An 18,072-nucleotide genomic window follows, 5' to 3' on the forward strand; every position below is an offset into this window, starting at 1 on the left:
AATCATTGGCTGTTGTAAGAGTGGGAAACTTGAAGGATCCAAGACTTTTGAACACTAGATTAACTTTTAAAGGTCCAACTTTGACATTTGCCACTTAAATTATTTTTGGCCATTTACCTAACCCTTTTAAATATTTATATCATTGTTTTGTTGTTTGAAGGGTTTCTTTCTCTATTTTTAATGACTCAAGAGAAATTTGAATCATAATTATTTAAAGTTGAGAACACCTTAGGCTTGCTTTATTACCATATGCATAAATTTCACATAATCAATCAAAAATAAAGATAAAAAAATTCAAACCAATAAAATAAAAATGTGAATTATTGAACACAGAAAATGTTTGTTGAGAACCTGTTTCTTGCCAACTCAAGCCAGGGGCAAGACAGCAATAATCAAGACAGCTCCTTCTTCTCTTCATGCATGAATGTTATAGTTTTGTACAATGAGTTTACTGCAGCTTTCCAAGATTAGAACCGCACTGCTGTAGTTTATATATTTATGTGTTTGTGGATTCATCAACTCTGGTTTGGTGTCAGAAATTGAAGGCAATGTCATCTTTGCATTGATTATGATAGTTTCTCACCTTGTTCTTTAGTTAGCAGTGTTTTTCAGCAATGGAGGATATATTTTATTTATAATGCTTATGGAAGAACTAAATCATAAGAATTAAAGGAATCAATGGTTCTATGGAGAAGAAAAATCACTAGCAATATCTTCACATTTTTATGAATGGATAGAAAGCTGTTTGGCTCTTGCTGTAGATGCAATTTGATTGTATGCTCATTGTTGCCTGGTTTAACATTCAGCATTTCCCCCATCTCAGTACAAAAGATTGTCAAAAGAATAGAATGTTGAATAAATAAAACTGTGCATGCTTCTAAAATTGTACAATTGAAAATAAGTATAGGTGATGAAAAGAGAACAAAAGTAGAAATCTGCATGGAGTACAGTTATATAAATTCTTTAAATCCTATGGGAATGTGTTTTATAGTAGATAAAAAAGGCCTAACCTCTTTTGAGACTATTTGAACAGCATCAGAAAAAAAAAAACATGTAACTTTAAAAAATGAAATAAAAAGTGGAAAACTTATAAAGTTATATTTGACTTTGGAATATTAATTTAATTTTAGTATCTACCAAGTGCTAGTGAAATTAGTTCTTTTTTTATATAATCCATGTCAAACTAAGATAGACTAACACTGTTTATCATTATCAGACTATACACATTTAATCCCAGTTAGAAAATCTTCAATTCACATCCTTTGGAAAAGAACTTTAAAGTGTTCACCCTGAACTGTCCAATTCCTTCTACAAAGTGGCATACAATATAGAAAAGAAATAATGCAGGTGAGGGCGTGAAGGAGAGTTTTAGGAAGCATCAGCTCTACTTTTTAAATAATACAACACTGGCTTAGCTCTGTAGAGCAGGGAGGATGAAATCCTGTCAGAGTATTCTTTTGCCAGGGTTTTGCCTTTTATTCAAACTCTGCAAGGAAAGGTTTGTATTTATTTATAAGGTTAAGGAAAATTGCTTTAAGCCCAATTTGCTATACTCACCTTTCTCTGCTGGCTTAATTGGGATTTTGAGAAAGTTGTGGTGAAACACGACATTAGAAATAGCAATCATTTGCTCTAATGCCATCCATTTCCCTGCAAAATCCATGATTTTGTCATTTTTTAGTGCTGCGTAATACTCCATTGTGTATAAATGCCACAGTTTTTTAATCCATTCATCTATTGAAGGGCATCTGGCATTAGAGCAGATTATGCTAAGTGAAGCCAGCCAATCCTTAAAAAACAAATGCCAAATGTCTTCTTTGATATAAAGAGAGCAACTAAGATCAGAACAGGGAAGAAGAGCATGAGGAAAAGATTAACATTAAACAGAGACGAGTGGGGGGAGAGAAAGGGAGAGAGAAGGGAAACTATGGAAATGGAAGGAGACCCTCATTGTTACACAAAATTACATATAAGAGTTTGTGAGGGGAAAGGGGAAAAAAAAAACAAGGGAGAGAATTAAACAACAGCAGATGGGGTAGAGAGGGAAGATGAGAGGGAAGGGGAGGGGGGATAGTAGGGGATAGGAAAGGTAGCAGAATACAACAGTCACTAATATGGTATTATGTAAAAATGTGGATGTGTAACCGATGTGATTCTGCAACTTGTATTTGGGGTAAAAAATGGGAGTTCATAACCCACTTGAATCAAATGTATGGAAGATGATATGTCATGAGCTGTGTAATGTTTTGAACAACCAATTAAAAATAAAAAAAGAAATAGCAATCATTGATCTACTGCAGTAGCCCTTCCCTGCAAGGGGCTCCATTCCTGGTAATAGTGCCTTTGTTGATTAAGACTTGAGTGGCATTTAAAGGTATAATGTGTAGTCAAGTAATGTTCTAAGTAAGTAAAATTTGTTTTTATAAGAGAAGAGGAAAGTATTATAATCAATCAATTAAGTAGAAAAGAAAATGATGAGGGAATTAAACAATCTCTTCATAGATTTAGCTCCTTGCAATTTATTCATTCATTGTTTTGATAGAATTTCTGGAGACTTTTAAAGATGATTTTTTAAAACTCTGCCATTCTCCTGTTGGGTTTTATTTTAGCCATAATGCAAGTCCACGAGGATTTCTTTCACTATAAGACAGGGATATATAGACATGTTACCAGCACAAATGAAGAATCAGAAAAATATCGAAAATTTCGGACACATGCAGTCAAACTTACTGGGTAAGGCAGTTCCTTTTTCTTTTTTTTAATTAATTTTTTAAAATTTATAGATGACAGCATAATGCATTGCAATTCTTATTACATATATACAGCACATTTTTTCATATCTCTGGTTTTATACAAAGTATATTCACACCATTTGTGTCTTCATACATGTACTTTGGATAATAATGTTCATCCCATTCCACTATCATTTCTAACTCCATACCCCCTCCCTTCGCCTCCAACCCCTCTGCCTTATCTAGAGTTCGTCTATTCCTTCCATGCTCCCCCTTCCTACCCAACTATGAATCAGCCTCCTTATATCAGAGAAAACATTCATCATTTGTTTTTTTGGGGATTGGCTAAATTCACTTAGCATTATCTTCTCTAACTCCATCCGTTTACCTGCAAATGCCATGATTTTGTCCTCTTTTATTGCTGAGTAATATTCCATTGTGTATATATGCCACATTATTTTTTTATCCATTCATCCTTTGAAGGGCATCTAGGTTGGTTCCACAGTTTAACTATTGTGAATTGTGCTGCTATAAACATTGATGTGGCTGTGTCCCTGTAGTATGTTGTTTCTAATTCCTTTGGGTATAGACAGAGGAGAGGGATAGCTGGGTCAAATGGTGGTTCCATTCCCAATTTTCCAAGAAATCTCCATATTGCTTTCCATATTGGCTGCACCAATTTGCAGCCCCACCAGCAGTGTATGAATGGATCTTTCCCCCCACATCCTCGCCAGCACTTATTGTTATTTGTATGCATAATAGCTGCCATTCTGACTGGAGTGAGGTGAAATCTTAGAGTAATTTTGATTTGCATTTCTCTAATTACTTAAAGTCTTCTTAAATTCTTAAAAGCTTTGTTATTTGGAAGCTATTGGTTCATTTATGGAAAATGAAACTGAACATAATAATACATAATGTATTTAGATATTGGAATTCCCCTTTGTGAGAGAGATTATTTTACCAATTGAAAAATTATCCAAACTTGGCCATTATTTTGTCATTATTTTAAAAAGAGTGGAATAAATCAGACATAATTTTCCTATGTTCAAATGTGAATACGTGACCAGTGAAACTCCACATTATGTACAACCAAAAGAATGGGATCCTAATTAGAATAGGTTATTCTCCCTGTGTATATATTATGTCAAGAAAATATACTCTACTATCATGTATATCTAAGAACAAATTAAAAAAGAAGACCATGGAAGCCAAACTCAATATTCTAGGAAAGATGATCATCTCCTGCTTCCCATTTGTGAATATGTCCTTAAGAATCTGTTCTAAGGACAAGGGAATGTATTTCCCTTTGAAATATATTATTGGAGTAAATTCTTATATCCGACATAATCAAGGAGAAGGTGCAATTCTGAAGTGTATTATGATCAAGGGAGAAAATTTTTAATGGAGTTACAAATGTTAGTTATTAAGTAACAAGAGAGGGTAAGATCATCTTTAGCTTGATATAAGGTTTTTAAAAATATTTATATGAGAATTGAGAAAATTGCACTGATCAAATTTGAAAGTAAAATATATTCACCTATGCAAGGGCAAGAAACAAAGTTTATAATTTTGTTTGGTGGTTGTGTCTCAGGGATAAATAATTTCACAAATAGGGCCTGAAAGACAGACCATTATAAAACCAATTCACCCCCCCACCAAAAAAAAAACACTTCCCCACTGAACCTTCTCAGTCTCATTCTGATTGTGTCTCAGTTTGCAAATTTGTTCTCAAAATATCTCACTCTAATTCGAAGAAAATGTTACAGAAAAGTTTTGTTTTTGTTTCCATCCAAAACTCTCTCTCTTCATCTTTCCTTTTTTGTAAATAACTTCATTCTTAGTTGAGCTTGTCATTCCCAACAAATTTACTAAGCCTGCAGAAAACAACCTCACCTACAACAAAATTGTTATCTTCTACTGATTTTGGAAACCTGAGTATAATTCTAAGGTATATAGACAATCTATCCGTCAGGTGTCTCGTTAACCGTCAGTTCTCACTTATTTAAAATACTCCAGTCTTTCAATTACAGAATTATCACATGTCTTTAATCAAGGATCCAAAGATCTATGACTTGTCTTGATTCAGGAATGTGAAAATATATGTCTTAGAATTGAAAAATTCAGTACTTCATGTTAATGTAGGATATTGATTTAAAAAACAACAGCTAGGAGAAAAGATATGTGATATATGATTTTGCCATCTAGAGATAACCTCTATTGAAAATTTGGAATACTTTTATCTATATCCTAGATAAATAACAATAAGGAAAATAAAGACAATAGAAAGAAAGAAAGGAAAAAAGAAAAAGAAAGAAAAAGAAAAAATTTTCATGTGAAAATAGGGTACTAAAGTTTTAAAAATTTATAAGAAGGAAATTTTTGCTAATGTTTTCATTATAAGTATATAAAAATCGTAGCTTCTCAACATTCTTTCATTTTATTAGGTCTATTCTGCATAGTCACACCATTTTAGAGTCTCATGGCAGTTCCTGGTGCCTAGCTTTCTTAAGTCCAATGGAACAAGTGCATTTAACTAAAAATATATATATATAAGTTGCATATGTTTACCACTAAAATGAATGAGCTTAAAAAAGAAATGATCCCAAACCAAACCTTAAAAATAAATAATTATTAGCATAACAATTGTTGAAAAAATCAGAAAATTTTTCTCACTTTCTGTTGATGAAAAGTTAGGGAGACAAACTAAAATAGGAAAAAAATAGGATATGGCGTATTAAAATATTCTTACTTAGATTAATCTTACTTGAATATAATAATGTTTAATATAATATTATGGAAATTAAGATGTATATTAAAAGAATTAGTGATTGATATAGTAGCTCACTTTAGCTACATATATATATTTTTAACATTTTCTTAGTTGTTTATGGACCTTTATTTTATTCATTTATTTATATGTGGTGCTGAGAATTGAACCCAATGCCTCACACAGGTGAGGCAAGTACTCCACCACTGAGCCACAACCCCAGCCCTAGCTGCATATTTTAATATTTATCAATTTGTTGTCAACAGATAAAATGAGTAAATTTGTCACTCTTATACTTCTTCCCACATCTCCTTCTATCATACTTCTGATATTGGTTAGTTATGCTACTATTTATGCACATCAAATGATTAAAAGATATCTGCATTCTATTGTGAAACTTTAAAGTACACAGGGTTTACACATTATTCTATACAATGCATTGTGGAGTCAATAAGTGAGTACTTTTTGACAGTGGTTCTTCTATCCTTTAGTTTAACTTTTACTAATTATTTTGTTACTGAATTTTATTTTCTAGTAATTTTTTTATTAAGAAGAGCTCATAAGGCTTGATTACCTAATTTCTTGTATGTTCAAAAAAGTAATTATATTGATGAATAACATAACTGGAATAAAATCCTGGACTATAAACCATCAGAATTTTGCAGATGTTGCTCTAGGGTCTGCAACATTCAGTTTTCCTGAAGAAAGTCTGAGGATACCAGATGGTTTTTTTTTTTTCCCTTTTCATAAAAAAATGACCTGACTCTTTCTATTTGAACATTCATTAATTTTTTTTTTGTACCTGAGATAGAACTTAGGGGCACTCGACACTGAACTACATCCCCATCCTATTTTGTATTTTATTTAGAGACAGGGGTCTCATTAAGTTGCTTAGCACCTTTGTTGAGGCTGGCTTTGAACTCGTGATCCTCCTGTCTCAGCCTCCTTAGCTTCTGGGATTGCAGGTGTGCCCCTCTGCACCCAGTTCACTCATTAATTTTTGTAATCCTTGAATTTAACACATTTTTATTTATGCCGGATTTTCTACATCTCCTATTATTTTTCTTATAATGATATTTATCTTATAGTTCTTTAGCATTTTATTGTATACGATTTCTCTACTGCGATTTGCCTATTCCCAAAGTTTATTGTATTTGCTAATCATTCTCCAAATGGCTCTTGCTTTTGAAATCTTCTTATTTTTTTTCCTTTCCTCTCATCTCGTTGTCATTTAAGGTCTTATTTGAGTCGTATTTAGAGAAATCATGTTTGTAGTTTGTCTTTATCTGACTTCTCCAGTTTCCTTGAATAATTCATGTTGAGCTTTAGATTCTTCACCTGTTTCTTCCTGCATTTTTTGGAGGGAGAATTCTCTTTAATTATACATGATGGTAGAATATATTTTGGTATATTTATACAAGCATGGAATATATCTTCTTCCTGCATTCTTTATAGAAATTTAATCACAAATCTGTGCATTTCATTCTCTAGAACTTCCTATTTTTCTACACATAACACTCTTCTCCTGTGACCCCAACATTTCTTCATATGCTTGCAATGTGTTATTCCATTTACCTTCAGCGTTATTTGTTTCTCTTCTCCTTCATGCCCACATAGTCTTCCTTACTTGGTTAAAATCCCGCAGTGACTATTCTCTCGCCTTCCACACATGCCCTGGACTCTTGCCCCTTGTTTGACTTAAATTAGCTTGCAGACTTCAATTCTGGATTCAATTTGAATCAATCTGTTTTGTACCTGCATCTGATCATAGTTGATAAAAACTTGCAACTATGTTGATTCACTTTAATTTATAATGACACATTTCAAATAGATGTCTAATACTATCGGTTAATCATGTTCTGAATGACTATTTTGTTTATTCTCCCACTCTTTAGGTGATTATCTCACAACTTGTTCTTTTTCCTTGAATCTCCAACACCTCCCCACCTCTTGTTCTTCATGATAACCTCGTGTTCTATTTCCCTGAAAAGACTGAAGCAATCAGAAAACACTTCCTGGAAACATAAGTGCCACTACCAGCACATACTGGCTCATAATCATTCGTCTACCTTTTACATAATTGAGCCATCCACACTCCAGTCTGAATTTTTGCTTGCATATTGTACCCTAGTCCCTTTCAGCTATGCAGAGACAATTTCTCCTTTTTCTTCTCTGTATTCAGTTTTATTTATGTTGTTACATACTGGTGTTTCTTAGATTAGAAGAAGAAAAAGCTCCTTTTCTTTTGACTTCACCTTTTCCATACTTCAGTTGTTCTCTTCTTACAGCAAACACCTTGCAAGATTTGCCTGGTGTTTGCTCTAAGAAGAGAACAACTGAAAGCTAGCACCAACTGAATTATATTTCTAGCCAGGACTTCTCTACTGAATTCCAAATTTGCATGTTCCCAGGTCTATTTAATATCTCAAACCTGCATGCACATTATTAGGGAAAGAGATGCTTCAAACTTAGCACTTCTAAAACAGAACTCCCAATTTTCCCTTTATCCTTGTGAAATAGCTTCATTTTTTTTTCCATTTTAGTCAATGACAACTCTATCTTTCCCTATGCTCTGGTGGGAAACCCTGGAGTTGTCCTTTATTCTTTTCCTCACAACTAACTTTTAATTTTTGACTTCAGAAGCCAACCATTTTTCCCTCTCTGAACCTCCACTGCAGTGCCTGAGTCACCATTAGTCAATATTTTGTACCTGGATTTCTGAAGTCACTTCTAGCAGGTCTTTCTGTATTTACCTCTCCCCTCTGGCAGTCTATTTTCAACATAGAAACAATGATTTTCCTGTTAAAACTTTACTCAGGTCTTGTCACTCCTTGGCTCAGAACACTACATGATTTCCCATTTCCTTCAGTGTAAAAGTCAAGATTTTTACCATGGTCTACATGACCTGAGAACCTACTCCCACCCACATCAACTTTATGATCTCAGCTTCTACTCCCCTGTAACTTGTTCTGCCTACTTTAGTAGTTCTGTACCGTGTCAGCAACACCCACCTCACTCAGGATCTTACTTAAAATGCTCTCTTACCATATATTCAATTCCTTAGTTTCTCTGCCTCCATCTCACCTCTGCTCAGATCTCACTTCTCAGTATAGCCCTCTCTCTGAATTTCCTATTTAATCTGCTACTTGTTCTCTGCTCCAGCAATCCTGAACTCCCTCACCTGCACTATTTTTCTAAATGGTCACGTAGTCATCGCTTTCTAACACAGTGTATAATTTAATTATCTTTTAACGTTGATCATATACCATCTATCTCTAGTACTAGAATGAAGCTCCAAAGAGCAGATATTTTTAGTTACTCACAGATGTTGCCAAATCACCTAATGCATGGGGGAAACCATAATAGACTTAATGCTTTTTCTATTCAACAAATTAATTTTTAGCTTGTATTTTGTGATAGTTCTCCTTTGTTTTTATTCATCTTTAAGTAGGGTAACTATTTCTTCAAAAGTAGAGTAGGTAGTAGTTGGAAAGAGCTGATGAACTCCTCAGCTTTGATTCAAGTTTGTATATGTTGAACCCAAACTCAACAGATTGACCCTTGCTTTTGTTCTGGAAATATTTGGTCCTTCATTATAACTCAGAAGGCTTGGTGGGACTTATAATAACCCTCCTGCAGGAATCTGCTGCCATGTGCTATTCTTTGCCTTCCTTTTCACTTCACCCTGTGCCCTCTTTCAGTCATTACCTCTGGAAGGCTGGTTGGGACTCTGTTGGTGCAACCAGCTTCCCTGTGATTTCTTTCTCAATTAGCTAACATGGGTAGTGCAAATGGGTTATGGCATCTCATTGTCATAGCCTGAAAATGGTCCTTGAGAATAGCTTGAAAAGTATTTCTGGAATGTCTTACATATTTTAATGGGATAATTTTTTCTCTTTAGGTCCAGAGGTAGAGGGAGAGGATAGTGGTGAGTGCCATCTCTCACCACCAATTCTTATTTTTTGGTACAGTACAAAATGAGTTTTTCTATTATTTCTCAATGTTAGGTTTTATGATTATGTCTGCTGCATGATTCATTAAAGATAGAAAAAAAAGATATTGAGGATTTGAAACTTGCTTCATTTTTCTACTTTTAATTGATCAGTGACTTTTCAGGAAGATAAATGGAATGAAACTTCTTCATACTGTGACTGGTACCTGAAAATTCAACTCTATTTTGATTTCATTTTTTATCAGTCTGAAAGTTGCATTTTTCCAAACTCCGTATATATGTTTCATAATTAATTTTTGTTTTCTCAGTAATGTTTTTAATCTAGAAAATAATTTCCACTACACATTAGGTGATGGATATAATTTTTCCTATCATTCCACAAATTCTCTAAATTACAACACTGACATTGGAGGCTCTCTTGGTTTATTCGAACCTATCCTTGGTCATCTCTACCATCTATGTAGTCATGCTAGTCATATTTTCTTCACTCTACTCTTATATTCATTAATGCTGAGTTTGAAAAAGATATAAATCTGTTTACATTTAATCTCTCTGCCATTGTTTCTATATTCCTCATATCCAGTGTATAGTTGTAGTAATGTTTTTTATATTTACTTTCAAAAACTCCTAGAAAATTGGGATCTTTATAAATTTGCCTCACAACATGACAATTAATGAGGCTAACCTTGTCAGTAGGGAAATTGCTTTGGGGGGATATATCTAGTTTTTTCAATTTTTTTTTTTTGTTTTGGTCACCTGGGCATTGTTAGGTGCTCCAGAGCAGTAGATTTTCATTCATTTCCCCATTAACAATTCCTTATTTGGTAATTACTACATTCAGGAAATTAATGCATCAGTGAATTAAAGCACAATCAAATAGCTCAAGGAGGTTAATGTTCCTTATCAAAGAACTTAATATATTCCTATGAAGTGCCTGACAAATTTATCTCAACAAATTGTTTTCTGCCCTTTCTGTAGAAGACAAAGCTATTAGGTTTAAACTTGGGAAGAAAAAAGGAAATGAATTTAAGCTTTTATCAAGTGCCCAGCACTGGGGAACACAAGGAGGATTACTATTTAACCTTAATCTTAAGGAGTTTAGAGAATGAGGTAGATACATCCACAACTGATTCCACCATAAGATGATACAGCTTTATGCTTTGTGTATATATTCCCACATTCGTAAAGCACAGGATGGGGGTAATTTGCACAGGATGCAAACTTGTAATTCCTGGCTTTACTCCTTATTGCCATCCTTTCTCTTTTCTCCAAAACCTCTGTCCATCCTAATTATAGATGCTATATTTATAGAAGCATTTAATTGAATAAAAACCCACATATTTTGAGACTTGTCATTATATTATATACACTAATATGAAGAAAATATTACTTATTAAACTAAGTTTTAATTGTAAGACATGAAAAAAATTTATTTTATAATCAACATTTGAGAAGCTCATCAAAGCTGCTATTCTCTATATTATGATTATATCCTACATCTTTATGCCCATCACAATCTATTCTGTGTCCTGTCCATCCAACATTCTGAGTCTTACTTAATCACCAAGTCTGAAGTTGGTAAAGTATTGCATAAGTTCCTTTTGTTTTGCATATGATTCTCAAGAATCCCTGCTGGAATTCAAATGAGTAAATTCAGCAGGTCAAAATTTTAGAATATTAAGGGATGTAATTGGGATAAACATTGACTTTTCTTTATATTGTCATCCCTGCTCATGGAATAGAGTTGTATTGAAAATTACTCCACATGTCACTAAGAAAGAAAAATAAAATAATTTAAAGACTATTTTCATCATGTTCAATAATGTTTTATTCAGTAAGTATTGAGTATGTATGTGTGTGTCAGGTATTGTTTTAGGTACTGGGGTATGTCCATGAATAAAATAGACAAACATCCTGGTCCTAATCAAATTTATATGCTACTGATTGATGTGTATTTTTTTGATTTTTAAAAAATTTATACATGACAGCGAAATGCATTACAATTCTTATTACACATTTAGACCACAGTTTTTCATATCTCTGGTTGTATACAAAGTATATTCACACCAATTAATGTCTTCAAATCTGTACATTGGGTAATAATGATCATCACATTCCACCATCATTTCTAACCTTATACACCCTCCCATCCCCTCCCACTCCTCTGCCCTATCTAGAGTTCCTCTATTCCTCCAGTGTTCCTGCTCTGTATCCCACTATGAATCAGCTTCCTTATATCAAAGAAAACATTTGGCATTTGGTTTTTTGGGATTGGCTAACTTCACTTAGCATTGTCTTCTCTAACTCCATTCATTTACCTGAAAATGCCATGATTTTATTCTCTTTTATTGCTGAGTAATATTCCATTGTGTATATATGCCACATTTTTTTTATCCATTCATCTATTGAAGGGCATCTAGATTGGTTCCGCAGTTTAGCTGTTGTGAATTATGCTGCTATAAAAATTGATGTGGCTGTGTCCTTGTAGTATGCTGTTTTTAAGTCCTTTGGGTATAAACTGAGGAGAGGGATACCTGGGTCAAATAGTGATTCCATTCCCAATTTTCCGAGATGTGTAACTCGAAAACTATGTTATTTTATAATGGCCAAAGTCCTTATACTGAACTTTATGTGTATTTCTAAAGTATTAACTTTTTTTTTTGTTGTTCATTTGTTTTACATATGAATATTGAATAGTTACTCAAGGAGAGAGGAGACCAACTATTGTGAAATGTAGGCCAGAAGGTAAACAAATGTTAGAATAGCCAAAGAATGACAGATTTAAGAATAACAAAGAAATATTTCCAAGTATAATTTGAATAATGATTACAGTTTTTAAAAAATTTGAATCAAATACCTCCAGCAAATACATTAAAAAATACTGTTGCAAAATGATATAAATTGGTTATGTTTCTAATAATTACTGTGAAGAAATCTGGTTTAAGTGAATCATCAAAATGTGAATCAGAAATTTCTATAAACTTTGATATAAATCCATTATATGACTTCAAATTGGGCATAATAGAATGATTTCTAAGTTATTCTTTTTTATATGCCCAACAAATATTAAAAGCTAATCCACAGTGTTCCTGGTACAATGCTGAGTACTAGACATTAAATAAAAACACATAAAAATGTGAAATTATGAGACCTTTTATAAAGGAAAGATAAAAAGAAATAAAGTTTGAGCTGAGATTTTATGAATTGCATAAAAACAAAGGGAACAGATTGTTTCAAGGCCCTGAGACTACAATGCAGACATTTTGTGAACAAGAAGTTTGTGTTTGCTGAATCTCAGGAGGCAAAAATTTGGAGGCCATTATAAAGATTTTAGTGAAGGATATTAAGTATTTGATTAATAATCTAAGGAATAATAGGAAGTTATTAAACTTTTTAAGTAGGAAGGTGGCTTGAACTTTATTGCATTTTAAAAATATTACTCTGACTATAAAGAGTGTAATAAAAAGAGGCAAATTGTGATACCCTAAATAACTAATAATATTTTGGGCTGAGTAAAATGGTGAAAAAGTTTGGGACATATGGGTAGAGCAAGAAATAGTTAAGAAGAAAAGCTAGTGGACACCATGTGGGGCTGTAATGGAGCATGATAAGGGAAGAGTCCATGATGGTTCACTCTTAGAATCATAGTTTCATAAATTGGATGAGGAGTGGTGTCATACAAGGTGATAGGGAAGGAGTACACTATTGGGCCTGATGACTTGAGGATTACTTTGAGATATAAGATGAGGGCTGGGGTTGTAGTTCAGTGGTAAAGCTCCTACCTAGCATGCATGAAGTCTTGGTTTAGATTCCCAGCACCACCATTCCAAACACAAGTGAATGACAGAACAAGCAGATAGATACACTTGATCTCAAGGCCAGGGGATATAAGGTTTAAAGATGGCTGAGATTAAACAGAATCATAGTTGAGATCAAGTCATGAGAAAATCCAGTATTTAATGATGGACCACAAAATGATGTGTGCAGAAGACAGAGTAGCAAAGGCCAGGAAAGTTAACAGAAAAGAATAATAGAAAGAAAAGTAGTCAGTGTGAGATTTCTTAGAAATCTGCAAGGCTGTACGGGTTGAAATTCAAAGAGTATGTGTAGAAATGGACCTTGTAAGGGACTATGTGGTGATTCTTCTGTATTGGGATAGAAGGTGAGGTTAGATGACAAAGTCTTAGCATTTAGGATGAGGTATATTGATGAAAATTCCTATCACATTGTGTCATTTATCTCTCCAGGAAGTAAAAGCTGAGGTTACCTGTAGAAGGAAGAGGTGGTGAGAGGAATGCTTTGTCAGAATTTTGCTGAAATTAAAGAGGATTTTCAGTGGCCATCTAGATGTTCAGGAGAGGGAGGAGGCCAGAGGAACCCCAAGGCCCGCCATGCAGTGGCAGCAGTGCCACTCTGCCCTCTGGTGTGTGTTTTCTGCAGTGGGGCCAACTGTGCAGCTGGACACGAAAAGAAAGGGAGTTGAGTTCATCCAGTACTGATGGCTTTGTAGCTAGCTGCTTTAAAGAGTCAGAAAAACAAAGTAGCTAGGACACGAAAGCTGATGTGCTACTAAAATGACAGAAAGCTTAATAAGGTATAAAAGGAGAGGATTTAGGGATTTAGAGAAAATAGAAAAATAATTGGGCTAGAGGCTGTAGTAATTCTAGTCTTGTTGATTTTCTGATTCTTTAATATCCTTTTCTTATTGGTTTAGTTTTTTAAATATTTATGAGAAAAATAATCAGGCAATAATAAGTAAGTAATATTTTACAGGATAAGGAGACAGCCTTATTGCATGACTGAAAGCCATGATTGTCTACATTAGGTTCCTAATCATGTTGTCATACTACTTTGTTACCATAAACCTTTGATTGATTGATCGATCATATTTATCTTCATCATCCATCTGTCATCATCCATGTATCTATCTATAAAAATACTTGTCCCCTAAATTAGCATCAAACTAATACTTTAGAACTGAAGTTTTGATGTATTTCCCCACATTTTCTACAGACATAAATCTCAAGGATTCAGGGAGCAGAAGGCATTAATAAGGGCAATTACACAATTATCTGACACAGTTTATTAGGGCCAACACTTGTTCTTCCCCATTCATCATTTCCCCCCTCTGTCTTTTTGAATAATAACTTAATACTAAGCCTGAATTTCCCTGCTATGCTATGTTTAACCCCTGGCAAATTGGTAAATTTTGAGCAGATGTTTTAATTAGATGTTTATGATGCACAAGGAAGTCTAAGACAGCTGAATGAACACTTTTACTATGCTTATTTAGCAAATGCAAATGAATGTGTGATGATTAGTATAGACAATGCAAAACATTTAATTTGAGTACTATGGTGTCTTTCAACTGCAAATACTTAGTACTTTCCTACACTTCTCTTCCTAATGGGAGGTATGCATAGCTAATTAAGCTCCCTTCCTAAACATTCTTGAGAGGAAACTGGTTTGAAATATATTTGTTTTATTTGAAGTTTTGTATATTTTTGCATCATGCATTTGAAAAATATATAAAATAGTATATTAAATGAAATATAAATTTTATGTAGGTATATATACATATTTAAAATAATGATTATTATTGTTTGCTGTAAAAAAGTAACAAAGTAGATCTTTAACTTTATTGAATTTAAAGTTCTTGTTTTTATAATTTACAAGATATCCCATAAATTCAAGAATATTTGCAATATACAATATTGCTAAGATTCAGATGTGAATCATGAGCTCTTGGGTTGGCAAACAGGTTGTAAGCAGGTCACCTAACACAGTTTCTCTTCATTTGCTTGGTTATTTATCTTCCCACATGCAGTGATTCGCAGAAGAAAAATTTAAAACCTTTAGTTTTAGCTAATCAAAAGACCATATTGAGAGTAAATTGAGAAAAGAAAAATAAATTTGAGTATTGATATGTACAGAAATATGCTATTGTACTGTAAGGGTCCCGCGAAACGTCGGAGAAAGAGACCACCAAGTGACCACTCATGCAATTGGCAGAAGGGGGATTTATTGAACCAGCATGCTGGGGCTCCGTGCCCACTCAAGAAGGGAAAGCAGCCCAGAGCCCCGAGCAGGGGATGAGCACTGCTTAAGTACGCTTTTTGGGGAGGGCGGAGGGCTTTGTGTACATCAGAACAAATCATCATTAGGCGCGGGAAAATTGAACAACAACTCCTAAACATGATTGGTTCATTCATTGGCGGGAACAGGTCAGGCTGGAGTGATAGGTCATTCCTAAGGAGGGGGTTACATTTAAACTGATTGGTCCAGGCCCTGCAATGCCTATGTGCGACCACACAGAGCCCTTATTAAACAATCCAAATAGTCAGGGGAAATATTTACTGGGCAGTTCCAAGCATTGTCTTAACAGCTACAGAAATTTAAACTTTACAACACCCGGTCTTTTACCCTTTAACTTTTACGCTTTAACTTCAATTTCTTTTACCCTTACAGTACATGTTAAAACATTAAAAATAATCTTTTCTTCAGGCTTATTAAATTGCCCAAAACTTCTAGAACTCACCAATTGGAATAGAAGAGTAATTGTTCTTTTCCCCTTTAAGTTGGATGTTTCCAAGTTTTAATCTTCAACTGTGTGTTAATTCTTGATTCAAGATAGATTGTCTTTATAGTAATCAAGAAGTATGCACATAATTCTGTTTTTCTCAAGTATCCTTCATGCACAGCAAGTTGCACAGATGTGTCATTTATTGATATGGAGATCATAAACACAGAAGGAGAACCAAGAGTTTAATTTAGATATATTGAGTTTGAGATTTGGGGAGGTATTCAAATGAAAATATAAGGTAAACAACTATATATATTCTTTGGAGTAAAAAACAGTAAACTTTTAGCAACCAAAGCCAAACCATTGAAAAATGGTCAGCATTTCGATGGCAGTAAAGTCATGGAAGTGGAGGACGGCCCATGGGAAAGAATATGGAAATATAAAGGACCAAAGCTTGAAGAAACCCAACATCTAGAGGTTACGTGGAGAAAGTGTATGTAGCTGACAAAGCGAACTGAGGAGAAATGGCCAGACAGGGAAAGAAGAAAACCAGAGGACTTTATGTTACTCACACCTGGGAGAAAAAGTGTTCTAAAAAAGTAGGAACAGTTAGTAGTGTGTAATCATACTGAGAAGCTAAGTAAAGAAGGAACTGGAAAATGTTCTTTGAGCCTGCTGACATGGCAGTCTGCAGAAAAATAAAGAAAAATGACAGCTCTTCTCACTAAATCTTTGAATTTGTATGTATTGTTATGACTGTATGTGAAAATTACTTTATTTATACCTTAAATCTTGACAAATTCAATTTCTTTTATGTGTTTTTTTTGACACTCACATATTTCCATATTGTGTGTATTGAACTTACTTGATTGAAGGGGAAGGGAAAATAACTAATAAGTTATAATTATATAAAGGCTAAGAAAATTTTTTGGCTATTATGTTGAATGGCTTCCAAAAATATTTGAACCTTCTGGAGGGTGAAAAAAGATGTGATCATTTAATTCACGTAGATACTTCTCACATTGATTTTCAACTCAAACTTTTAATAAATTTTATTGAGCAATGATGTTAGGTATTGTTAGGTGCTAGAAATACAGAGGTGAATAAAGAGCCTTAATAAATAATATAAAAGAAAATAAACTATGACCCATTGACTTGATGCAACTATCAATCAGTCACCTAGGGAAGTTATTGGGAGGTCCCCTAGGGCTGCTGGGATCTTTTAATGTGAACTTACTGACATGAAAGTAGATGTGGAGTGGGACAGTGAACTGATAAATGGGTTTTATTTTTGTTGTATTTGAGTGCTGATTGAATCCTCTCTTGTCTGTCAGTACTGAATCAAATTGACAGGACAGTTTATGTTCCACTTGTTTTCTCTTGTTTGACTTTGGTCTTTCACTGATTTGTTATCTCTAACAAGGACCAGCTGTGATCTACTCTGTCACCCCTATTACTATGAACTGTCTTTGACACAGTACAACACAACTAAACAAAAAAGCAACCATTGCAAAAGGAAAAAGGTTTATTTTAATTTAGGGAAAGGTATGGTAGGAGTGTTATAAAAGTCATTCTTAGAAAAATATGGTTAACAAAACTGTGTGTGTATGTGTGTGTGTGTGTGTGTGTGTGTGTGAGAGAGAGAGAGAGAGAGAGAGAGAGAGAGAGAGAGCATGCGAGAGATCTTTTTGTTCCAGGTTAAGAGCAGACTTAATCTTGATTGTGAAGAAATGCTATACAGCAGAAAATAGGCGGGAACTGGAGTCAAGCTCAGATTGAAATGTAGTTGTGTCCTCCCTGGGTGATCCCTGGGAGGTTACTTACTCTCTACATCTCAGTTTTCTCAGCAGTTCCATTGATGTCATAATGCTTTCCTCACTGCCTTGTGGTGAGAATTAGATGGGATAGTAAATCTGTCACATTATAGGCTGCTCATTAAACACTTTAAAAAAAATTAAATTCATGCTTTCTCCATGTTTTTTCTTTAGTAAAACTTTTAACTTATTTTCATTAAAGATTATTTTTAAAAGTACAAAATAGAAGTGATTTTAATTATGGTATTAATGAGAACTTATCTATGATATGATATACTTTTACA

At 33.9% G+C, this 18,072-nt stretch overlaps 1 protein-coding gene across 4 annotated transcripts in view; it reads left to right on the forward strand.

The window, feature by feature from the left end:
* Positions 1-18,072, forward strand: part of Tinag (tubulointerstitial nephritis antigen) — a 76,814-nt gene that overhangs the window by 38,275 nt on the left and 20,467 nt on the right. For 3 of the 4 annotated variants that reach the window (XM_048805523.1, XM_048805524.1, XM_015487946.2), the window contains exon 9: positions 2,610-2,733. In XM_048805523.1, the coding sequence (XP_048661480.1) occupies positions 2,610-2,733 (124 nt within the window). Of the gene's footprint in view, positions 1-2,609; positions 2,734-9,400; positions 10,283-18,072 lie in introns of those variants that run through there. The other variant, XM_048805525.1, reaches the window with a different exon arrangement.

The sequence above is a fragment of the Marmota marmota genome, unplaced genomic scaffold (assembly GCF_001458135.2).
Source record: "Marmota marmota marmota unplaced genomic scaffold, marMar, whole genome shotgun sequence".
Taxonomy (NCBI): Eukaryota; Metazoa; Chordata; class Mammalia; order Rodentia; family Sciuridae; genus Marmota; species Marmota marmota.